This window comes from Neomonachus schauinslandi, chromosome 4 (genome assembly GCF_002201575.2).
Source record: "Neomonachus schauinslandi chromosome 4, ASM220157v2, whole genome shotgun sequence".
NCBI lineage: Eukaryota > Metazoa > Chordata > Mammalia > Carnivora > Phocidae > Neomonachus > Neomonachus schauinslandi.
Window position 1 is genome coordinate 11609999 of NC_058406.1, and position 24361 is coordinate 11634359.

The following is a 24361-nucleotide window of genomic DNA, read 5'->3' on the forward strand; positions in this document are numbered from 1 at the left end:
CCCCCCCCCCCCCCCCCGCCAAGCGCCTTTGAGGGTGCTCGTTAGAGCTGGAAGAGGCCAAGAAATTGACCCTCGCAGCAGTGGGTGTATCTCTGCGGGGATGTTGAAACTTGGCTTCGCTTCGAAGTTTTTTCCGGTGGTTCAGCATTTCTTTCACGGTGTTTATGTTTTTCCACTTAGCATAATTAAGGTTTTGAAGAAGTAATTCGTTCAGAAGGTGTTTGGTACAGTTCTTATGTGCTGACCATCTTTCCTGGATTTTGACTTGAGTAAGGAGACCAGTTGAAAGATTTTGTATGGAGCAACAGGTGTCATCTGGGTATTTATTCAACAAACATTTTTTAGTGTCTCTATGTGCAGGGTAGGCAGTGTGCTTACCAGTGACTTTGTGCCAGAGAATGCAAAATTTCCGGGTACAGGCATTTTATTGCCTACCACTAATATGAGTGCATCATTCAGACACCCTTCACCTACACCCTCCTCCAGAGAAGCCTGGCCTGCAATTTGAGTGACTCAAATGATAAGTTGCTTGAGCATCTTGTCCTTTCTTTGATTTTTCTCACGTGTTTACAAGGGACATGAGTATTTCATGTTAAAGAAGAAGAAAATGAAAAGAATGAATGCAGGATTCAGAAATTGGGGATTACTTTTGTTTTTCAGAACGTGAAATTCACTTAGGGATCAGCTAGCCCAGTCTCAAATTTTACAGCTGAATGAACCCCAGGGATATAAGATTTAACTTAGATCTTTCTGATGCTTTCAGTGTTCTTTCTACTGTAAAACCCTTTAAAACTGGGCGCCTGGGTGGCTCAGTTGGTTAAGCGACTGCCTTCGGCTCAGGTCATGATCCTGGAGTCCCGGGATCAAGTCCCGCATAGGGCTCCCTGTTCAGCGGGGAGTCTGCTTCTCCCTCTGACCCTCCCCGCTCTCATGCGCTCTTTCTCTATCTCATTCTCTCTCAAATAAATAAATAAAATCTTCAAAAAAAAAAAAAACCCCTTAAAACTGCCAGGTACAAAGATAGAACCCAAACCTTGCCTTGTTGACGTAATGAGTGGTAACTGCCAAAATGTACATTTCTTCTATATCTTTTAATTGAACCATTGAAGTAACCTGTAGAGTTAATTGTTCTTTTATAAACAAGGAAACTGAGGTTTAGGGAGTAACCTATCTTGCTCAAGGTCACACAGATAGTAAGTAGGGAGCTGGGATTTGACACCAAGCCTGTCTGACTCCAAAACAGGATTCAGTCTGTAGCATTTTGCTGTCTCTTTACCTGGGACCTGGGGAAGACTTGGGAGTTGGGCATTACCTTCCTTTTTTAATATGTTTGCTTTGTGCTTATATTTGAAAACTCTCTTGAATTTGATTCCCTTTTTGAATTTCACAAAGGGTTTTGTAGATGCGCACTTTTGTGGCAGGGGAGCCAGGGAGGGGCTGAAGCACTATGTCCACATCACTGGGAAACCAATGCACTGTACATGTCTTTCAGATGTAGCCAGTTGCATCTGTTAAGTCTTAGCTTCTGTTTATCCTGTCTTCCACCTGATACATAGTAATGAGTGTTAAGTACCCACCTGTCCAAAGAAGCAACCTGGATGGTGAGAAGACTAGCAAATGGGGGTTGGCTAATTTCTAAAGTGAACACTCTAACTTTATATGATCTGGAGGTAGTTCTGATCCTTGAAAGTAGAGGCTTTTGGTGATCCCTGCCGTCATCACCACAAAAAATTTTGACATCATGCTGGAATATCTTATGTGTCAATACATCTGAGGTCATTTTTTCTTGCATATCTTCAAAATACTCAATATTGAGTGCTATTGTGTCATTCTAGGAAGGCTTTGAGAAACACTCCAGATGTTCTGTAAATAGGCTGCTTTTTGCTTTTAGTATGGTGAACACTGACCTAATACAGAATTGTTCCTTTGCCTGTTTCCTCCCAAGGAGTTACATCCCCAGTCAAAGGACAATTCAAGGAATATAGCTTACATTCCGCTAAGGAAATGCTTCTTTAAAAATACACTGCCTTTGGGAGAAATGAAAATATAAATTGAGTTAATGTTGATTCAAACTCTAAATTCTGTCCTTTGTCTTAAGCACATTTCAGGGGACAAATAGAGCATTTTGTAATTGGAAGATATCTTTGAGCTCCAGAAAAGAAAAATCAGATCAACAGTTTGCTCAGTTTCTGATAGTTTGAAGTCTTACATATTCACTTGTTTAGACCAAAAAAAAAAAAAAAAAGACATGACCTAGTCCATCTTGTAGGTAATGGGCTAATCCAATCCTAAGGGAAGATAGATGGTACACAAATGGAATTGGACTTATTATAATGCATTGGCAACCTCTCTGATTTCTTTGCATTTCAAAAGTTGTATTTTGTTTTTGGCAAGGGCAAGTCATATAGCTAATTGAAAGAAAATATATCTTAAGTTAAAGGATGACTGGTCTTCTGGACTAGAATTCAAATTTATGTTTACTTTTTACCCTCTTTGAGCCTCTAAACATGCCCCATCAGTGATGCTGGGTGGCATACAAGTCTACTGTAGGAAGGTGTCAGTAAACACTGAAAACTTACTGTGTACCAGGCACTGGCTGGAGGAGTCAAATGGGCAAGGCAGCACTTTCTTTGGAAGAGGCATAGATGGGATACCGTGGCTGGGATCAGAGACAGTCCTGTAGAGAAGGTGATGATTCAAAGGACCACTAGAATTAAGTTGTTTTAAGTCTGGGAGAGGTGGGTAGAGTGTAGGGCCAATGTGCATATAGGCAGCAAGAGAAGAATGTGCTGCATTGGGAGAGCTACAAATACTCAAATACTTCCTTCTGGCTGTAGGGTAGGGAGTTGGCAGGGCTGAATGGAAACAGATGAGGCCAGAAAGGTATGCAGGGGCCAGATCTAGAAGGGCCTCCTTGTACGTGGTCAAGGCTTTTTGTTTTGTTTTGGTTTAAGTAGAGTGGTGCAATAGATTTTAATTTAAGAGGTAAGAACTTTGATTAACTTCTTATTCTTTAGAGAAGAGGCCATTCTCCCCGAAGCATGGCTTCTACCTCACTTTGATGTCCTCAGCACTTCCTGTAACTGCTGTCATTATGGGATATTTACAGGGGCTGTGGGTAGTGGGCAAATAACAGTTATTTTGGAGCTACCTGGTGCTGATTTCTTTGTCTATCCCTATAGTAAAGAAGGCATTTAAGACTTGTGGTATGAGAAAGCACAAATCCCCGTGTACTATGCCTAAAGGAGCCATTTCTAAGCTATTCTGGTCTTTCTGGGAAGATTGGGTCCTAAGGACTGTGATGTGCTCAGTGCGGACTTTCTATAAAGCAGTTGGCCAGTTTAGACATGATCATGCTGTGAGCAATCTGTCCCTGCGACTCTGGAAAAAGATCTGTTTTACTATGGTTTCAAAGAAGGTACGATAATGAGCTTTTCACTATAACTTCTCAGCTCTTTTCATTGAGGCTGCATGGGGGGCCTGTTACCAGCATGCTCTGGGTGTTTGAGAGAGCTGCCATGGTTGCTGTGGCCTGGAAATTCAGGCAGTCACAGGCCTTCTTGCTTTTCCTTATACAACAGGAGAGAACTTAGTGTATCTCTCTGAAGCTTTCAGTAAATTCCTACAAAGAGAAAAGTCACTGCTGTCTGGATCTGATGACTTAAACGTATTATTGGGGCCAGCCCTTTCTTTCCAGTTCTCGCCTTTATACTGCGGTGGCTTCCCCACAGTAATATCCCTTTCTGGCTGTACCAGGTAGAAGCCTTCACAAGGTATGGTGTGTTCTTTCCTGCACACTTGCCCCACAGGAGTAGAAATTTTTTTTCTGTTGGGACAGTTACTGACTTGTTGGTTTCCTAGGAGAAGACTGAGTTTAGCTACTTATAGCTGTGGCCAAAATACAGAATGCATTTTTTTTTTTTTTAAGTAGTAACCATAGAGATTTCTCTTGCTGAAGTGTTTTTAACTGCTAGCCTCTGCCAAGCATTCTTCTCTTTAACATTCAGCTCTCTGCAGGATGTTTGATGGGAAGATAGAGGTTAAGACCCACCACCTCAGAAATTAGCAACAAATCCTGACCTCAGTCCTTATGTAGATAAAGAATCTTATCCCTGAGGGTAAGACATTTCAAAATGTCCCTCCCAGGGCGCCTGGGTGGCTCAATTGGTTGGGCGACTGCCTTCCGCTCAGGTCATGATCCTGCAGTCCCGGGATCAAGTCCCACATGGGGGGGGGGGGGGTCCCTGCTCAGCGGGGAGTCTGCTTCTCCCTCTGACCCTCCCCCGTCTCGTGCTCTCTCTCGCTATCTCTTTCTCTCTCTCAAATAAATAAATAAATAAATCTTAAAAAAAAAAAAAAAGTCCCTCCCAGTAAGTCATCCCCTCCCCACACCCAAAACTCTTGCCCTTATAAAATGAACACAGGCAGTAACAGTCATTCCTTTTAAAGGAATAATATGTACGTTGAAATTGCATTCTTTAGGGTTGTGATCCTTAGATGAGATTGTACAGGATAGTTATGACTCGAATCTGGAGAGGTCAGGATTGTCACCACTCTTCCTAGACCATGAGAGCCAAATTCCCAGCCCTCATGCTCTGGCCTTCTTGGCTTATACAGGCATTTGTGACCCTCCAGCTGTCAGTTCTGTTTTTGCTACCTGGCTGCACGACTGGATGGTGAATGGACTCTGACCGTAAGCCTGCAAACTCCCAAATCCCACAGGCCCCTTTTGGAAGGGCTTGTTAGATAGCATCTTAAGGGCTCACTACAGGCTGGGTGGAGTACATTTGTACATTCATCTTCCCAATCAGTCTCCGTGACCAATTGACGTGGAGGTGTTTTTATTCCTAGTGTCCAGGAGAGGAAATCACTTCGTGGATCTCAGCTTAGCTATTGGCATCGTGAGCCCACACTCTCAGGGAGCATTCTGGACTGTTTGTTTACCTTTGCTTTTCAGCAGATAATTAACCAGTTAAGTGCCTTAGGATATTTAGTTGCTAGTTCCTTTGAAGTAGTTACTTGTCTCACCTGGGATTGACCTTCTGCCTCTGTAACCTGATGGTGAGGTACTAAATTTCCTGTCCGAGAAACTCGAATTTGGTTCTCGAGAGCTAAGAGGATGCTGCTGCTGTGTGTTGTAACACTAAAAACAGTGAACACTGATGGCAAGTGACATGCTGGTTGAAATCTTGATCATAAGTGGGAAATAACTTTTTAACATCTGGGCAGGTGAAAAGAGATAATATAAATAAGTTTTGCTCAGATCTATTGAGAAGATTTAATAACTCTGCCCACTGTCTTAAGGATCCCTGTATCTGTAGTTGCAAACTGGCAGCTCTTGGGTATTCAGCCTATATACTCTTTGGGATGCACATTTTTTTTTATATATTGAGTTTGAATGCCTTTACCTGGGTCTTGGTTGCTCTCCTCTCCTCTCCTCTGGAGTCCGCACTCTATGTATTGTGTAACCTCTTGTGTTCTGTCCTGCTGGCTTTATTGGCTTGGTCCTGGAGGCATTGTGTTTGCTGCCCGTGCTTAGTACCATGATTCTAACTAGGCTTTGATGACATTGCCCTTGGGTGTTTGGATAAACCCTTGTGGTGGTGTAGAGGGGAGGTAAGAATGATTTTGTGCCATTCCCCGGAGCCCAAATGCATATTTCCTTTCGGAGAGGAGCCTTTCTGTCTTCTTTAATAAAAGGAAGAAAGAGTAGGTCACTTCTGCCAGTTAGTGACCCACTTACTCTGTCCATGGCAATAATAACAAAAGTCAGAAGGCTAGGCTAAAGGTTTAGGTGCCAGGTCTGGTTTTTGGGCAAATCACTGCCTATCTTTCTCTCAGCTTCATTTTCTTCTTTTGTAAACTTAGGTTAATAAAATCTTGCTTTGCCTGATGGTAAGAGCTGAGTGAAGCACTTAGTAAAGCATCTTGCAAAGGCAGATGTCAGGGCACAGAGTGCCGTTGCTGTGAACGGGAGGACGTTGTTCTCCAGCTCCCCAGCCACTCCAGTACAGCCTCTGTCTGGGAAGAGTGGGAAATTCCTGAGACTGGCTGAGGGGTCTCTTTTATTGCTGCACCTGAGGACTAATACACTCTTTTCTGTACAAGTTGGAAGGGAAAAACAGTAATAAACTTGGAGAAAGGGGAGCCCTGTTACATTCTACCCACTATTTTATTCCAAGGACAGGGCTCACCACCATTACTCCTACTGCTGCCTGTTCTGCACCTTTAAAGGAAAGGGTTGCATGGATTCCCCCCCCCCCCCCCCCCACCCGCCCCATGGAGCCCCTTTGAAGAGGTACTGGAAGCAGAAGGAAACAGTGTCTCAACATGGCAACTCATAGTTTCTGAGATGTATCCAGCTTGAGTTACATCTAAATTGTAAGGCTTGTTCTCTGTTGAAGAATTACTTCTTTTTGGGTACCTCTTCATATCTGGACTTTGTGGTGATCTGCCACTGCTATAGTCCTTCCTTAGGAACCCTGAGCTTGCACTAACCTGGCCTGGGGTGTAGGGGAGGCAGGTTGGTGTTCCCTGTCAGCCTTTATCCTGCTTGGTAGTTCCTGTGGCCACCCACTAGCCAGCTCCTGAACCTTTTTGCTTCCTCCTCTTGAGATTTAGGGTTCAGTTTTGTCACTTACTAGTTGAGTGGCCTTAGGCAAGTCATTTAACCTCTTGAGTGTGTAGCAAGGCTGCTGTACATCCCTTGGATTGTGCTGAGTCTGAGAGGCAGTGAAGGGAGGGCACAGTGCCTTCCTTACACGAACCTGCGGCAAGTGCTTGGAGAATGCTGCTGCGGCCACCACTGCTGAGAAAGGCCTACAGCGGCCTTAGCTCTTATTTTGTTTTTTGTTTTTGTTTTTTAAATAGTTATTTATTTGAGAGAGAGAGAAGATGAGAACGAGTGGTGGGGAGGGGCAGAGGGAGAGGGAGGGAGAGAGTCCCGAGCAGATTCCACGCTGAGCGTAGAGCCTGACTCAGGGCTTGATCTCACGACCCTGAGCCAAAACAGAGTTGGACGCCCAACCAGCTGTGACATCCAGGCGCCCCCTTATAGCCTTAGAATATGGATGGTGTTGCTGCCTTTGGACCCAGATAGACCCATTTCAAATTCTGGCTCCCCTCCATACTAGCTATGGAACCATGGCCTAGTTAAATAACCTCTTGGAATCAGTTTCTAAATCATTTGTGAAATGGGAATATATCTCTAAAATCCTGTTTCAGGGGCACCTGGGTGGCTCAGTCGGTTAAGCATCTGCCTTCGGCTCGGGTCATGATCCCGGGGTCCTGGGATCGAGCCCCATGTCAGGCTCCCTGCTCAGCGTGGAGCCTGCTTCTCCCTCTGCCTCTTCCCCTCCCCCTGTTTGTGCATGCTGTCTCTCTCTCTCAAGTAAATAAATAAAAAATATTTTTAAAGATTTTATTTATTTATTTGACAGAGACACAGCAAGAGAGGGAACACAAGCAGGGGAAGTGGGAGAGGGAGAAGCAGGCTTCCCACAGAGCAGGGAGCCCGATGCGGGGCTCGATCCCAGGACTCTGGGATCACAACCTGAGCCGAAGGCAGACGCCCAACGACTGAGCCACCCAGGTGCCCCAATAAATAAAATCTTTTTTAAAAATTGTATTTCTAAAATCCTGTTTCATAGGATGGTTCATTAATTCATATGTTGGGTACTATTTTAGGCACTATGGACAACTGTAGTGAATGAAGTTTCTTCTCATAAAGCTTGCTTTCTAGTGGAGAAAGATGGACAGTAAAACAATGTTTTATACACATACACAATGAAGAAAAATAAAACAGATAAGGAGCATAAAAAGTGACTGGCAGAAGTGCCATTTGGCGGGGGGGGGGGGGAAGGTCAGAGAAGGCCTCTCCATAGAGATAGGCAGAGAGACCAAAGGAAATAAGAAAGCAAGTGTGCAGACGCTGGTGGAAGTGCATTTCGGGCAGAGGGAACAGCAAGTGCAAATGTCCTGAGGCTGGAGCATGTTTGTTTTATTTGAGGAACAGTGGGGGCTAATAGCGCAGAGTGGTAGGAGAAGAAGTCAGAGGTAGCAGGGAGCCAGATCCTGTAGAGGCTACTAGGCCATGGTGGGTATTACCTTGAAATAGGAAGCTATGTGAGGGTGTTGAGCAGAGACTGACTTGGTTTTTAAAAGGATCATTCTGGCTGCTGTGTGTAAAATAAACTGTAGGGGCAAGAGTAGAAACACAGACTGATGAGAATGCTATTTCAGCTGTCCATTCAAGGGCTATGGTACTTTGGACCAGGGAGGTCATAGCAGCAGAAGTGTTGAGAAAATTCAGGACGTGTTTTGGAAGTAGAATCAATAAATTCTGATGTGGGGTATGAAAGAGGCATCAGAGTTGACTCCAGAGTATTTGGCTGAGCTGCGAGAAGACTGGAATTTCTGAGATGGGCTAAGTGGAAGAAATGTGGGAGAAGCAGACTTGGGTGAGTGAATGAAATCAAGAGTTTGGTTTTGGACCTGGTACGGTTAGGTCCCTTGTGAAATCCAAGTGGGTATATCGAGTCAGCAGTAGTATATCAATGTCTATAAAGCTGTGGAGGGGCGCCTGGGGGGCTCACCTGGTTAAGCATCTGCCTTCAACTTGGGTCATGATTCCAGAGTCCCCGGATTGAGTCCCACATCGGGCTCCCTGCTTAGCGGGGAGTCTGCTTCTCCCTCTCCCTCTGTTTCTCCCCCCCACTCATGCTCACTCCCTCTCTCAAATAAATAAATAAAATCTTAAAAAAAAAAGAAAAAGAAAAAACTGTGGAACGAGATGAGATCACTGAATAGGCCAGCGGAGCTACAGAAGAGGAGAGGTACAAACTCTCCAACCTCGGGAGTTCTGGATAGGAAGAGGAGCCTATCCTGTTGCAAAAGAAATCAAATACGGGGTGTGAGAGGAGCTACCAGGGAGGTAGGAGGAGACTGTGGGAGGTGGGATCTGGGAGGCTGGTATAGAAGATGCTTTAAGAGGGGCACCTGGGTGGCTCAGTCAGCTGAGTGTCCAACTCTTGATTTCAGCTCAGGTCATGATTAGGGTGGTGGGATTGAACCTCATGTCAGGCTCTGCACTTGCCGTGGAGCCTGCTTGGGATTCTCTCTCTCCCTCTGACCCTCCCTTCCCCGTCTAAAAAAAAAAAAAGAAAGAACATGCTTTAAGGAAGGAGTTTTGAGCAGTGTTGGATGATGCTGAGAGGTTGAGTGAAGTGAGGATGTAGAATTTACCATTGAATTTGGCAGCAGTGGAGGTCTTTGGTGACTCCAATAACAGCAGCTTCAGAGCTAGTTTGACACTAGGTGTGAGTGTTACTCAGAGCTGGGTCTGGACCAAACATTGGGCACTGGGTAAGTGCTAGTTGCTGTCATGCCAAAATGACAGGACTCACCAGAGTAGGTTTTGCACATCAGTAAACAACATGCCCCTTGGGTCCCTAAGGAATTAAGTTGCTAGTTACTGAAAGATTAAATGTATAACAGATAGATACATCTTATTCTAAAGTTAGATCTCAAGCAGTGTTGTCCAAGGAAGTACCATGCAAGCCACACATGTAATTTAAAACTTCCTCAAAACCACATTTAAAAAGTAAAAAGAGGGGCGCCTGGGTGGCTCAGTCGGTTGAGCAACTGCCTTCAGCTCGGGTCATGATCCTGGAGTCCCGGGATCGAGTCCCGCATTGGGCTCCCTGCTCGGCAGGGAGTCTGCTTCTCCCTCTGATCCTCTTCCCTCTCGTGCTCTCTGTCTCTTATTCTCTCTCTCAAATAAATAAATAAAATCTTTAAAAAAAAAAAAGGTAAAAAGAAATAGGTGGGATTAATTTTAGTAGTTTTTTAAAGTTTTATTTATTTAAGTAATCTCTACACCCAACAGGTGGGGGGAGGGTGGCTCAAACTCAGGACCCTGAGAACAAGGGTCGCATGCTCTACCCACTGAGTCAGCCAAGTGCCCCTAATTTTAATATTTTAAACGGAATGCAGTATACCCCAAATAGTATCATGTCAGCATGTAATCAATACTGATAATAGGTTAATGAGCTATTTTACACTATTTTTGGACTAAGTCTGGGAAACCTGCTGTGCATTTGGCGCTTACAGCACAGCTCATTTGGGACTGGCCATGTGTGGTGGCCACTGGACTGGGGGGCGTAGCTGGAGAGTGTGCCCAAAGGATCTCCTCTTCCTGGGCAGGTGCGGAGAGATCCTGAAAGCCCCAGTGAACTTGGGAAGGAAAGCAGGAAGCAGTTTTCCTTTCCAAGGAAGTAAGAATTGTTTTGTCTTTACACACACTCCGCCAAAGCCCTTCAGGGTTTTCTGGTGCCCCTGGTTTCTTCAAATTCTTACCTTGCTGGCCCAGTGAAGTACAGCCGACTTTCTGCAGCAGCTTTTTGAGTAGTGTTCCTACCAGCTAATAAAAGCCATTGCCTACTGCAGCTCAAGTAATCTCAGAAGTTTTTCAGTTTAGGAAATCTCTTATTTGGGGTCCCTTTCCTTTTTTTCCTTTCCTTCTCTTCATGTTTTCATCTTTCCCCTCGATTTTTTTATACCCCTCCCTTTTCCTTGACACTTTTGTTCTTTAGGTCTCTGCAGTTTTCCCTGACTCCTCATTGCGGGATCACTTACTCTCCATTTCTCTTCCAAAAACACTGTTCGTACAGCTAATGTAGCAGCTGTGGTTCCCTGATCTGTCTTCTCCCTCCTGGCTGGGCTCTCCTCTTCAACGATGATTGCCTGACCTCTGGGGGTCCAGCATCTGGCACATATCCTACCTTATAGTAGGTTTTCCACAAATGCTTGTGTCCAGCTTTTTGTCACAGTGAAGCAAAAGGACACCTTTGAGATACATTAGCAAAGCATGGACTTCCTTAGGGAGGGAATTTTAAAACTATATCCTGTGCCCCCACAGTAACCCACTTAAAGTGGAATCTTTTTCCTTGCTAACGGAATAACAGAATGGAGGAGTGTTTTGTGGGAAATAGAACCTTCCAATACACTAATGTGTCTGTATTAAAAAGGCAGCCAATGAATTCATGGCCTTGATGGTCTTGTGTCTCAACTTCTGAATGCTGCCTTTTTAAAGATTTTATTTTATTTATTTTAAATAGATCTTTGTTTTTGTTTTTTAAGATTTTATTTATTTTGACAGAGAGAGGGAGAGAGCACTGGGGGGGGGGTGTGGGAGGGAGAGGGAGAAGCAGACTCCCATCTGAGCAGGGAGCCCAATGCAGGGCTCGATCCCAGGACCCCAGGATCATGACCTGAGCCGAAGGCAGACACTTAACGAACTGAGCCACCCAGATGCCCCTATTTTTTAAAGATTTTATTTATTTATTTGACAGAGAGAGAGAACAAGTAGGCAGAGAGGCAGGCAGAGGGACAGGGAGAAGCAGGCTCCCCGCTGAGCAGGGAGCCCGATGTGGGACTCATCCCAGGACCCTGGGATCATGACCTGAGCCGAAGGCAGCCGCTTAATGGACTGAGCCATCTGGGTGCCCCTAAAGATTTTATTTTTAAGTAGTCTGTATACCCAGAATGGGGTTCGAACCTACTACCCCGAGATCAAGAGTCACATGCCCCACTGACTGAGCCAGCCAGGCATCCCACCTTTCGGGTTTTTTTTTTTTTGACTTAACTGATAGTGTTTGCCCAGGAGTTGAGTTAATGTTTTGATCTTGACGGTGATCCTGAATGAAGCATCGCTTCAGAATCAAACCCAGTGTGGTAAGACTTTGGGGGCTTCCCTCCCTGGAGTTAACCAGAAGCGGTAGAGTAAGCACTGTCACTGTCACACCACTGACGGAGAGAAACAAGGCAGGCGGGTAGAGTTGGGGCGGGGCTCAGTCGGTTCGGTTAAGCGACTGCCTTCAGCTCAGGTCATGATCTCCGGTTCCTGGGATCAAGCCCCACATCGGGCTCCCTGCTCAGCGGGGAGCCTGCTTCTCCCTCTCCTTCAGCCCCTCCCCCGCTCAGCTCATTCCCTCTCTCTCCCTCTCTGAAATAAATGAATAAAATCTTAAAAAATAAAATAAAATTGTAGAAAACAAAAAACCAAGAGTTGGGGTGGGGCTGGTTTGGAGAAGTGTCTGTGGATTACACGTCTGGATTTGAAATGGCCAGTGGTGTGCTCTGAAAGTACAGAGACCTTTTTATCTGATCGTTTTAAACCAGATTTTGCTGGCTCTAGCTGTGAATTCTTGTGTTTCACTCCTAAGTGAAATTGGGGCCCTTGTAAGAACAGACAGAATCTCATGCAGATGTGTGGTATGGGAGACATAGGTGCCTTGCTGGGGTCGTGCCCAAGACTAGAGAGATCAGGCCCAGCCTGGCGCTCTCGCTGGTGCTGGGAGTTCAGGCCAGACGTGTTGGAACGAAGGCCTGCTTTCTCCTCCTTCCCAGCATCTCCTTCTGTGCTTTTTTCTGAAATGGTGGCATTGTGTTCATCAGGACCTGTCAGGCTTCAGTTCTGAGAGAAACCCTGTACGTGGGGTTCCTGTCTCTTTTTAGATTCCACCCAGTGTCTGTCTGCAGATATGTGCTCCCCTGTTTGGGGTAGCTGCACAAGACCAGACAAACCTGTGGTACATGGTCACAAAGAGTCCAAAACCAGTCGTTATTCCTTGAATTTGAAAGTCAGAAAATGTCATCTTCTGAAATGGAAACTGACAAAGAGAAGCAGATTATCTGAGAAGAGTCACTTAAATAGTAACTTCTGCTGATAAGAGGTTATTTCCTAACTCGGAGCCAGGAATCTCCATTTGATACAAGATTTCTTGAAATCTTAGGACTTGTGTTGATTGTGTTGGTGACCAGGGATTCTGGTTATCAGAGGAGGGATGCAGTGGTGGAGCAGGATAGTCCGCTCCTTTGGCACTATGGCGGGGGGTGGCGGGGGACAGCAGAAGGTCAGGCACCAGAAAGGGTGGACACCCCCTCCACCCCAGTGTAGCAGAGGAGGATTTGGGTTTGTTCACTCTGTCTCTTGTGAGTTTGGCTAGTTTCAATCAGTCCCCCAGGGCGTCATCACCCCTAAGTAAACTGATAGTCTGTTTCTTGAATGTTCAGGCCTGAGAGTACAGCTGTGGCTGAGCTGTACTTGCGTACTGTACTTTGCACCAAGGCCCAGAGCAGCCCAGTTACTGCTCTTCTTTGCCTTTCTGCCTCTTCTCTCCACTTCGCACTTTTGTTTTTTCCTTTCTCATCCACCTCTTACTGCTAATTTGCCTCCCCTTGCAGATTCATCCCTATCCTCTTTGTCTCCTTTAATCCTTTTGAAGATGGTGGCTGTGTAACAGAGTAGGCTGGGATGTCCCCTTCCCTGCTCTTTCCCTCATGTGCCTCCCTCGCCCAGCTTTCTGTGGGAGCTCACAAAGACAGTCATTGCAAGGTTAAGGGCATCAGCAGCCAGTGAATCTGTGCTTCTTCCTCAGGTGAGTGGAATTTGCAGATGTTGCTTCGCTGCATCTGACTTCATTCACCTTGTGGCTGGAGCCTCTCCTTTACCTCCCATAAGGGACTGGCCCTGTCCAGAACTACCTTGCTCCCCACTGTGGTTCTTCATGACCTCCTGCCTTCACTCCTTCCTTCTGGTTTTGCTTGTTCTGTCGGACCAAGAAGGGTGTACCTCATTTTGTAGAGATGTAGCCCCACAGGGCAAGTGATCTCTGTATCTGTTAGTAGCAACAGAGCTTTTGCTTAGGTTTTGACCCAAAGAGGAGACCACACCTCTTAGCAGAGCACAGGGCATCATCTTCTGGAGTCTGCTCAGTGCTACTTGACCAAAAATAGCAGCCTTTCCAGGAACAGTCATGGGAAATCAAACTTTTCTTAGCACCTCACCTCAGATAATGCTTATGCCCTAACACCTGCTTGTGTCCTGGTGACCCCTTGTCGCTCCGAGAAGTCATAGAGTGATGAGCTTATATATGGGTTTCTTTCACTACGTGTGGAGTTTGGGCCTCTAACACAGAAGTGTTGACCTTGGACCAGGGTTCTGTTCATCCTTATGAAAAGAGAAGGTGCCCTTAGGTAATAGGTTTCTTGTTGGGGCCCACACCTAGATGCTTCCTCACACAGCATTCTGAGGCCTGTTTAATTCCACTGGGCTCCACTTGTCTCTGGAGGAGACAGGCATTCTCCTTGTAGTGCACCCCGTAGGAAAGTTGTGGCTTGGTGCAGCTCTTCAGAGCACGAGACTGAGAGCAGCTCCATTGCAAGACCTTGTCCAAAAAGAGAATGTTCTGACTCATGATATCTGGACAGACGCCAGAGGGAGCTGCAGCGCTCTCTCCATTTGCTGGCAGGGCACTCCTTAGCAGGGCCAGCTCTGGGCACACTGGTGGTTCCAGCTGGCCGTCTGGACATGGTCGGGATCAGCTTTCTCCCAAAGCTGTTGGATTTATATCCCATTCTCTAATCTGATGGAAGAATTCCTGCTCAGCTCTGATAAGCCATCCTGCCTGGTGTGATGGAGTTTGATGGGAGCGCTAGTCATTGGAGCGCCACGGAGCAGTGTGACATTCAGGGGAGATGAGGAAGAGATCAGGATCTAATGGCTTTACCATCTCCAGGGGGTTGAGCAGCTGTGGAGCTGTGCCGGCATTGGGGAGGGCCTCAAAAGGCCGCAGTTCTCGGGCTGCCTCTGTGGTTTACTTTGTGACATTGGGTTTGTTTCTTAACCTCCCAGAGCCACATTCCTTCATCTGACAGAAAGGGGTAAAAGCTCTTTCGTCTATCAGACAGGGGTGGTGTAAACAGAAAATGAGTGTCTGGGGGAAGTGTATTTGACAGCCATAAAGCATTATATTGACATAAGGCATTATTTTTATTTTTATTTATTTTTATTTTATTTTTTAAAGATTTTATTTATTTGACAGAGAGATAGAGAGAGCACTAGTAGGCAGAGCGGCAGAGGGAGAGGGAGAAGCAGGCTCTCTGCTGAGCAGGGAGCCTGATGTGGGGCTCGATCCCAGGACCCTGGGATCATGACCTGAGCCGAAGGCAGATGCTTAACCGACTGAGCCACCCAGGCGCCCAAGGCATTATTTTTAAAGCCAGCCGTTTATATGTCAGGTATATCTAGTCTGGGGACAGAGGTTCCTTTACTCAGATACGGTCCGTAATGCCCTCTTTTTTATTTATTTATTTATTTTTTAAAGATTTTATTTATTTATTTGAGAGAGAGAATGAGAGAGAGAGAGCATGAGAGGGAGGAGAGTCAGAGGGAGAAGCAGACTCCCTGCCGAGCAGGGAGCCTGATGCGGGACTCGATCCTGGGACTCCAGGATCATGACCTGAGCCGAAGGCAGTCGCTTAACCAACTGAGCCACCCAGGCGCCCCGTAATGCCCTCTTAAAGGGCTTTTCTCTATCCAGCCTCCATTTGCTGGGCCTGGGCAAATTCTCTATCTTCCCTAAGGCCCTACAGAAAGAAGGAAGCAGTTTGCTCTCCTGAGAGAAACCTGGATGGGACTTCTCACATTCAGCTAAAGTAATGTGTATTTTACCACAATTAAAAAAAAAAAATTGACTCACGTATTAGCCCATTTGCCTAAATGCCTTATTTGGCTATCTCATAGTGATATGAAAGTGAGAGTTCATGTAATGAAGTTTAAAAATGTAGAGCTTTCCCATAAAAATCTTGAATTTGCTTTTTCCTAAAATGGCAGCTCTGGCCATGTCAGCCAAGGCTCTGCTGCCTGTCTGTAGGCAGGGCCAGTGCCCTTTGGTGCCTTGCAGCCCCTTCAATTCCCCGCTGTGCTCCCTGCAAAAGGAATTTGGGTTACTTGCCTGGCCCGTGGAGGCATTTGGTTCTGACCCTGTGTGAGGGCCTCTAAATCCCACAGATGGTAGACCTTGCATTTATGATGTAGAAACTTGAGTAAGAATTTAGTGTCATTTTCAGGTGGGAACAAAATGATACAGTATGGAGCTTTAAAACCAAGTTATTTGTGGAAAGCCCTTACATGGTAACGGGCTTTAGACTAATGTGAGACATAGGATCTACTCAGGCTATACCACCGGTATTAATAAAAAAAATTTAGAAGAACTACAATTATGACACAGACAGTGCTGTGAGCCCAGACTCTGCGCGTCTGTCAGTTCCCAGAAACCATCCAGGTCATTGCCGTACTCTCAGTGCACCTTTGCCAATCAGTCACCAAACAGTTGTTGAGTGTCAGCACGTATCCTAAGCTTGAATGAGAGGTCTTCCATCTGGTGGCTTCCTAGCCCCTCCCCAGAGTTGATGGGACCCTCAGAATACAGTCTGTTGTGCTTGCCCCTAAATATATGTTGGGTAGGTGATAAAAACAAAAACTTAAACACAACTCAGCACCAATCAGAGTGAATGGCGGTGTCAGACTGGATTGAAATCTAGCTTCATATGGTGAATCAAGCTTCATATTGTTTACAGGAGACAAAAGTAAGAAGAGGGAAAGATGAGAAGGAAAAGAGAGAAACATTCTGGGGAATACTTAACCAAAAGAAAACTGGCACAGCTTTATTCATATTAAATAATAAATTTTAAGGCAAAGAAGATCATTTCATAACGGTAATTTACTAGAAAATAATCTTTGATTCTTTGCATAGTCAATAAACCTAACAAATGAGTAAGAATGTAGAGGTTCTGAACATTATAGTTAACCAGCTTGAACTGTACTCATCAGCTGTAGAATAGTCATTTTCAAGACATTTGGAACATGAAAACTGGCTACCCACTTGGCCCTGAGGTGGATCTCAGCAAATTTCAAAGACTTTACTGGCAGTTAAGGCAGTGATTCTTAACATTTTGTAAGTTCTAGACTCCTTTGAAAAATCCCATATATCCTGTAGGTCAAGATTGTCAACTTCAGCACTACTAACATTTGGGGCTAGGTAATACTTCGCTGTGGGGGCTGTTCTGTGCATTATAGGATTTTCGCAGCATAGCGTCCCTGGACTCTACCCACTAGCTGCCAGTAGCACCTCCCCTCCGGCACGGACATCCAAAAATGTCTCCAGACATCGCTAAATGTTCCCTGGTGGGCAAAGCCAGTCCTGGTTGAGAACCACTGTTAAAAGCCTTTTCTTCAGAGAAATAATATAATTTTTCATACACCTTTTCCTACTCCAGTAGCTAAATGTTCTTGTCCTCACTGAGGACAGTTGAGTGGGATGTTTCGTATGAAAAAGCAGTGGGGCAGCCAAGGAGCCTGAAGGTTTGGTCTTTGCCCGCGCACAGCTTCCCCCGTCCAGTGTGTGGACTCTTGTGCGTGAGGGTATGGGAGCATCACAGAGTTCCTGGTGCCGAGGGCCTGAGGGCTCACTGCCATCCAGTTTCACAGATGTTAGGCTTCTGTTTTGTTCTAGACCTTTGGTTAGGTACCAGTCACAGAGTTCAAGTCCATAACAGTGGGAGAGAAGAGGCTGTAAAATATGTGATACCTGTGCTCATGAAGGAATGGAAAAGGGAGAGGCTAATGTCTGAGATGAACTGTGTACGGAGTCAGGGAGATTTCACCACGCAAAGGCCGACGTCAGTGTGGGGTTTGCAGGGTCAGTGGAAGTTTGCAAAGGGGAGGCTGTTGTGGGCGGGTGGATCAGCATGCTGGGTTCTGGGGCTTAGTAACATCTCAGTGTCACAGTGATGTAAAATAGGAACAGAAGATAAAGGAAGCTAGGGGCGAGGCATGCTTAGGAGCTTGGACTTAATCTGGCAAGCAATTGAAGGGGTTTCAGTGGGGAAGTGACACAACCAGAGTTTTGTGTAGAAAGTTGATTTGAGTGGCTCTGTGAAGGACAGATTGGAGGCCAGGAGACTAGTCGGAAGCTATACAAAGAACCCAGCTGCATGATGAGGTCTAGAACTATCACCATGGCCATGGGGATGGAGGGAGATGAACCTTTAGGGAGTCAGGTTCCCAAACCCGAGTCTAGTAAAGGGAGATCTGCATCCATTACCTCAAAGGGCACACTAATGTCCCTGCTCAGAGGACACCATCCTTAGCTCTGAAAATGAAGACATAAGTTTTTATCTAAGAGAGATTTTTTTCCACTTTTTATATACATTTTTTTCCTCTAGGAAATAGACAGACGGTTGGAAAAAAAACTGAAGATCACACAAAAGGAGAGGTAAGGCTGCTGTCTGGTCTGAGGGCTCATGCTCTCTGCCAGTTGAGAGCTGGGCAGTCAGTGGTGTTCTCCAGGTGGCCATTAGGGTTAGCAGGGCAGGTTCCCGAGCGTGTCCCTCCAGGATGTGGTGGCTGGAGGCTCTGAGAGTGAGGCTCGACTGTCGAATCTGCCTTCTAACTTAGTGGGTACCCGGTGTGAGGTGGTCTGGTGGAAAGTGGGGAGGTGACAAGTCAGAAAACTTGGGTTTTAGGCTGGCTCTGTTCCAGTTGCTCTGAGGTTTGGGACAAGCTGTTTTCCCCTCTGGACATCAGTGTCTTTCTCTGTGACATAAAGAGGTTGGACAGATGATTTCTCTGGGCCCTGAGGTCATTATGGGGGTATTCTGGAAGAGAAGATTCTCAGAAATTCTCAAAGACCTTTTTAAGGATATTTTCCCCCACCCAGACAGCAGAGAAAGTGGGTTTCAGAGCACATGAAAGTTGACCTCAGCCATCTGTCTTTGGACTTAGGTAACCTGTGGGCTTCCCACAGGGACAGTGAAGGGAGGAGGAGGAGAGGACCTCTCTGGACTTGCTTATCATTCCCCAGGGGACGCCAGGGTGCCCTGCCCACCCGCTAGTTTCCTGGCTCCCTGCCTCTGATCAGATTGCTGGCTCCTTGTCTGTCTGCTTGTCTCAGCAACTGCACTGATGTCTGGTTACAGTCCCTTTGCCATGCCATTCCTGTCCCGTGTGGGACTTGTTCCAGTCCCCCTGGCAGCAGCTGAGTTGCTCCAGCCCCTTCCCATCCTGCCAACTGGGGCTCTGAAAGCAGGCCCCCCCCATAGGCTGTTGGCTTCTGAAGAGAAGCTAGTTGGGGCTGCTCTGGGAAGGGTCTTTGTGGCTATTGAAGGGCTGTCATTCCTGCCTGGATCCCTTTTTCCCTGGTGGCTTTTGTTTCTCTCCCTTCCTGTGTGGTTTTCCACCTCTCCTTGTGGACACATTGCCCGGTGTGCACATCCACCCGCCTTGGACAATGCTTCTCCTCTGAGCACTGCCAAGCACTGTTTCTAGGATCATCCTTTACCCCAGCCCCGCCGCGTCCAGCATCCCAGGGAGCCATGGTGAGAGAGGTGTCTCTGCTCAGAAGCTCTTCTGAAGAGATGCTCCAGTTTTCTGGAGTAGCTTGTCTCTGGGAGGCACAGGTCACTACCAGAAGGCTGAGGCGGTTTGGTAAACCCCATCTTGGTGCCAGGCAGGGATGGTGGAGCGGGCTCCTTTGTAGTGTTTGACCGGTGTGAGCACCTGTGGTGGAGGCCATGGCTAGAGTGAACACTTTGCTGACCCCTCAGCTAAGGGGTCCTACTACACCAGCCTGTTACACTCTGCTCTGTGTAGGGAAGTTGGGATTTTAACTGACGTCATTGGATTCTGGGCACGAAATGTTTTGCCACAGGGGCCAAACAGTGGTTGATGTGACTGTGAACCGGGGGATAGAAGTCCCAGAATGAGGTGCTGTTCCAGCCCCCCTTTGCCTGGGGTTAGGTCTGAGGAGCAGACCTGAGGACGACATGAGCTAATGGCAAGGTTGCTCTTTTGGGAAACCCCTTTTGAGGAGTGAGAGTTTTGGTGTCTGGTCAGAGGCCAGAGAATAACGACTAGAATTAGGAGGAGGGAGGGGAAAGTGATGGGGGTGGGTGAGGGACATGGATGGGGCCTCTGGAGTCAAGGGTAAGACTTTTGAAGCTGTATTTGCTCTTTGTCAGCAGGAAATCCAAATCTCCTCCCAAAGTGCCCATTGTGATTCAGGACGATAGCCTTCCCACGGGGCCCCCTCCACAGATCCGCATCCTCAAGAGGCCCACCAGCAATGGTGTGGTCAGCAGCCCCAACTCCACCAGCAGGCCAGCCCTTCCTGTCAAGTCCCTAGCGCAGCGTGAGGCGGAGTACGCCGAGGCCCGGAAGCGGATCCTGGGCAGCGCCAGCCCTGAGGAGGAACAAGAGAAACCCATCCTCGACAGGTGAGTGCAGCCGGTGGGGCTGACCATCCGCCACTCCGCCAGGCCGCTCCAAGGTGGAAGGGGGAGTGGCCTGGCTGCGGGCAGAGTAGTGAGAAGCAGGCAGAATCAGGTCTGGAAGCGTGGCAGCTCCAGCTGCCAAGCCCGACCTGGTGGGCAAGTTCAGGGTCTGCTGCTTTGGCTCGGGACTGCAAGCTTTGAGGTCGTGGCTTACTGCTCTGCCGCCTCTGCAGGCTTGGGCACGGGGGTGGGGAGGAGGGCAGTGTGGCACAGAGGTTAAAGGCACAAACTCTGAGTCAGAATCTGCCATTTCCTTCCACTTCCGGCTGCCTAACCTCTCTGTACCCTCATAGCCTCATCTGTGGGGGAAATGGGATAACGATAGTACCTCCCTTGTCAACTCGTTGTGCAAATAAATGTGTAGTGTTTTGAGAACCCCGCCTGGCACAGCAGATGGTGCCCCACGAAGTGCTTAGATGTTATCTTCTGGGTCTCATAATAGCTCTCTGTGACGTTTGGTGCATTTTCTAAATCCTTTTTCGTTCCCAGCACTTTTTTTTTCCTCTGCAGCCCTAGAGGCTGCGTTATGTAAATTTGTCACCTCCTGCTAAAGCAGTATTTGTTAAAATAGCCTCTTTCTGACTTTGAGAGGCCTCCTTGGGTTTGCTATTCTGGGACTTGAACTAATCTATGTACCTTCTTCCTGTCCCTTGATTAATTTGATAGACTCCCGTTCTCCTCTAAGCCTTCACTTGGCAGCCTAGAAGAGGTCTGTTTCCTTGTAGTCTTCCATGTTAAAATGAGTCAACCATTAACCACATGATTCGGAGAGAAGCAGGAGGGCAGCCATGGCCAGTGCCTGGTCCCTCTCCTGAGATCTTGGTTAGGGGTCTTTACCTTTGCCCGACACCCTGAAGGGTCTGCGCCACATAGTTCTGTGGAGGCTGAGCTGTCCGGGCTCACTGCCTCTGGACAGGCTGGGCCCTTGAGCACTCTCCCTGCCCTCTAGATTCAGGGGAAGCGCGCTGCCACTGCTCAGGTGAACATAGACCACCTGCCTCACCTGCCCACGGGGGCTTCGCAACTTGCAGGTCCCCTGAGTCTGCTCGTCGGAGAGGGAGCCAGAGCTGGCTGACAGCTACTTTGCCTTGTGCTCTAACTGCAGTTTTAAGATTTGGGGACCTCTTTTTATGTCCTTTTTCAGGCCACCCTCTGATCTTCTTCCCTCCAGGCCAACCAGGATCTCCCAACCTGAGGACAGCAGGCAGCCCAATAATGTGATCAGACAGCCTTTGGGTCCAGATGGGTCACAGGGCTTCAAACAGCGCAGATAAATGCGTGCAGGAAAGGATGCCGCCGCCGCCGCCACCGCCTCTTGGGTCGTCCGCCACGGGTCGCACTGCTGTGGCAGACAGCTGGACTTGAGCAGAGGGAACGACCTGACTTACTTGCACTGTGATCCCCTTTGCTCCGCCCACTGTGACCTTGAACCCCATGCACTGTGACCTCCCTCCTTCCCCCCCCTTCCCACTGTGATTGGCACGTCTACAAGGGCTGTCCCAAGTCAATGGAAAGGGAAAGGGTGGGGGTCAGGGGAGGGTTGGGGGGACCCACGAAGGACTCGGAGAGGCAGACAGTGCCACTTGGCCACTTGGGGTAAAGCCGGTGCCAGCAATAACAGTTTATCATGCTCATTAATTTGGGATTTCAAAACACAGATGAGAATTCCCGTCCACCCACCTGCAAGTGCATGTCTTCATCACTTAAAAGCAAGTTCCATTTGAAAATATCCTTTCTTTTTTTTTCTCCTTCTTATTTTTGTTTGTTTATACAAATATCTGATTTGCAAGGAAAAGTGCACGGGAGGAGGGGTTTTAGCAGTTTAATGAATTTTTAATTGAGAAAGGGTAGTTTGGTAGTCTACTTAAAAATGTTTCTGGGAAATTCACTAGAAACATTAACCAATAGGACTTCAGTGAGCTTAGCTTCTGTATTCCTACTGCCGCCCAGAAGAGGGGCAGGGCTCCGCAGCCCCCCGGACAGATGAGCACCCCATGCCTATACCTCCCTCCCTCAGCTAAGTCCCAGGGCATCTAGGCCCTACCTGGACACTGAGCTAGCTGTACAGGCTGAGAGAGCCTGGGGAGGATGCCAACCCCACCTCTAGTATTTTGGGAGATAGGGAAAGTGAACAGACTTCCCCTTCCCATACCCCTCAGGGTGGTTCCCTGCCAGCCAGGCTTGCTCCTTTTGGAAGAGAGCAGGGAGTGAGATGCACTCCGGGCTCGAAAGTAAGGGATGTGAGACTTGCTCAGTGTTTTGCTCTTAGTCCGAGGAGAGCCAGGAGAGAGTGGCTCCAGGACTCCGAGCCTCGTGCCCAGTGTGCTCAGAAGGTGGCTAGATCTTCCCGCTCCAGCAATGCTAAACTCTCAAGGGTCTGTGGAGCACCATCTCTGTTGATGGCACCAGCTTGGTAACCACGCCTGGTACATTTCCTTTGTGAAACATTACCTTGGGAGCTGACCATTCATTTGGGAAAAGGCAAGCTGTGCATTGCAAAGATTGGTGGTGACAGACTGGTTCCCCATAGACCCAGGCTACCCTTCACCCATTTTTCCAGAGCGAGGGCCTGGAATGAAGGCAGTTTCCCCTCTGTCCCTAGAGCCTAGAGATTTGCTTTGGCTCTTTAAGGTGGAAGAGGCTAAGGGCAACTGCGCAGAGCAGCTGTGTGTGTGTGTGTGTGTGTGTGTGTGTGTGTGTGTGTGTGTGTGTACAATCGGGGTCCTCTCAGGCTTTCTGGTCTCTTCCGTTGCACCGCGCCTTATCCCTCAGCCAGCCAGATAGCCTCCCACTCAGCGGATGAGTTTGGGAGTGGGTGAAAGGACTTTTTGTGATTAGGGCAGCTTGCGGTGGCCAAGGTGACAAGCTCGGTTTTGCAGGTTCCACCTTTGGTTCACCTGCCTTTCAGCCTTGCCCTGTGGGAGTGTAGGCCAGGCCCAGCAAGCCGTGTCCCACTGCATCTCCTGCTGAGGAGGAAGGGCCAGCTGCCGTTGGAATCCTCAGCTAGCCCATAGCACAGCCTTGTGACCGTGAGCAGCCGGGAACTTGTGCGTGCGCAGAGCTGGGACGGAGCTTCTTCGGTCATGAGGAAGCCACAGGCTGTTGGGTTGTGCCCACAGGCTGTTGTGAGGGGGTGACCCCCAGGAGTGGGCAAGGAAGAAGGTCGGCTGCTGTCTATAGCTCCACTGCCCTGACCAAGTTTCCTCCTTCTAGATGCAGCATCCAGCCCTCGCGTAATAGTGGTTTCTGGCCCGAGATGAGACTGTCCTTTCAGTTGGAGAAGGGCACAGAGGTAGGCCAGGTGGCACGGCCAGGAGTACTGGTTGCTCAGCCATCGGGACCACCTGCTCTTGCCCCCCTCTCCCCTAGCGGGAACCGAAAGGAAGGTCAGCTGATGGGTGTCTGTGGATTGAGGATGTAGTAGGGACTGGTGCTCCCACATCCCTCTGGCCAAAGATGGGGCTTTGCCCGCTCTGTGCCTGCCACCACCCCCCAGCAGTTGTACCCTTGGCTTCCCAGATGGAGAGGTGGCAGGAAATTTTTAAAAAAGAAAGAAATGAAAACAAGGAACTGTATTGTGTTGGGGGGAGGCGGGAGGGGAGATGGGAGAATGGTTTGGATTTTGTGTGTGGGGGGGTTTTTTTGTTTGTTGGTTTTTTGGTTTTTTTTTTTTTTTTTTTTGTTGTTTTTTTTTAATTTTCTTAAGTTGGCCCTTTTTTTTTTTTTTTTTTTTAAAGTAAGCTGCAGGCTTTGGCTTGGAAAACCCCAGGGGGGTGGGGGTGGGGGGCAGAAACCTGAGGCTGCTGCCCCTTTATCTGCCTTCATGGTACTGTCCCCTTCCCCCAGCTCCTCCTTGACCCCATGAGCCAGGCCTCAGACCTTCCAGCTAACCGCTTCCCATGAGCCACTACTCTGATGTCAGCCTATAACCAAAGGAGCTGGGGGTCCAGGCCTGGTGACCAACCCTTCTCAGCCCACTCAGTCAGGGTGCTCCCCACCTGCAGGCAGGAGGCAACACCCTATCTGCTACCATCAGCCCCTTCCAGAGCCCACTGCCCCGCCCTGCCCTGTCCAGCCCAGCCAAACCCTGCTCTGCCCCATGTGGGTATGCTCTGCTCAGGGATGGGCCGGCAGGGCTGCCCCAGCCTCCCTGGTAAGCAGAGACTCTGGAAACCTCTGGGGTCCT

The 24361-nt window shown here is 47.9% G+C and overlaps 1 protein-coding gene across 4 annotated transcripts in view; it reads left to right on the forward strand.

The window, feature by feature from the left end:
* Positions 1-23793, forward strand: part of SZRD1 (SUZ RNA binding domain containing 1) — a 25209-nt gene extending 1416 nt beyond the window's left edge. Inside the window, exons 2-4 of one of the 4 annotated variants that reach the window (XM_021683481.2) lie at positions 18070-18119; positions 19864-20118; positions 21347-23793. In XM_021683481.2, the coding sequence (XP_021539156.1) occupies positions 18070-18119; positions 19864-20118; positions 21347-21449 (408 nt within the window). In that variant the 3' untranslated portion in view covers positions 21450-23793. The remainder of the gene's footprint in view (positions 1-18069; positions 18120-19863; positions 20119-21346) is intronic. The other 3 variants (XM_021683482.1, XM_021683483.2, XM_021683484.1) reach the window with 3 other exon arrangements.
* Positions 23794-24361: the final 568 nt, after the last annotated feature.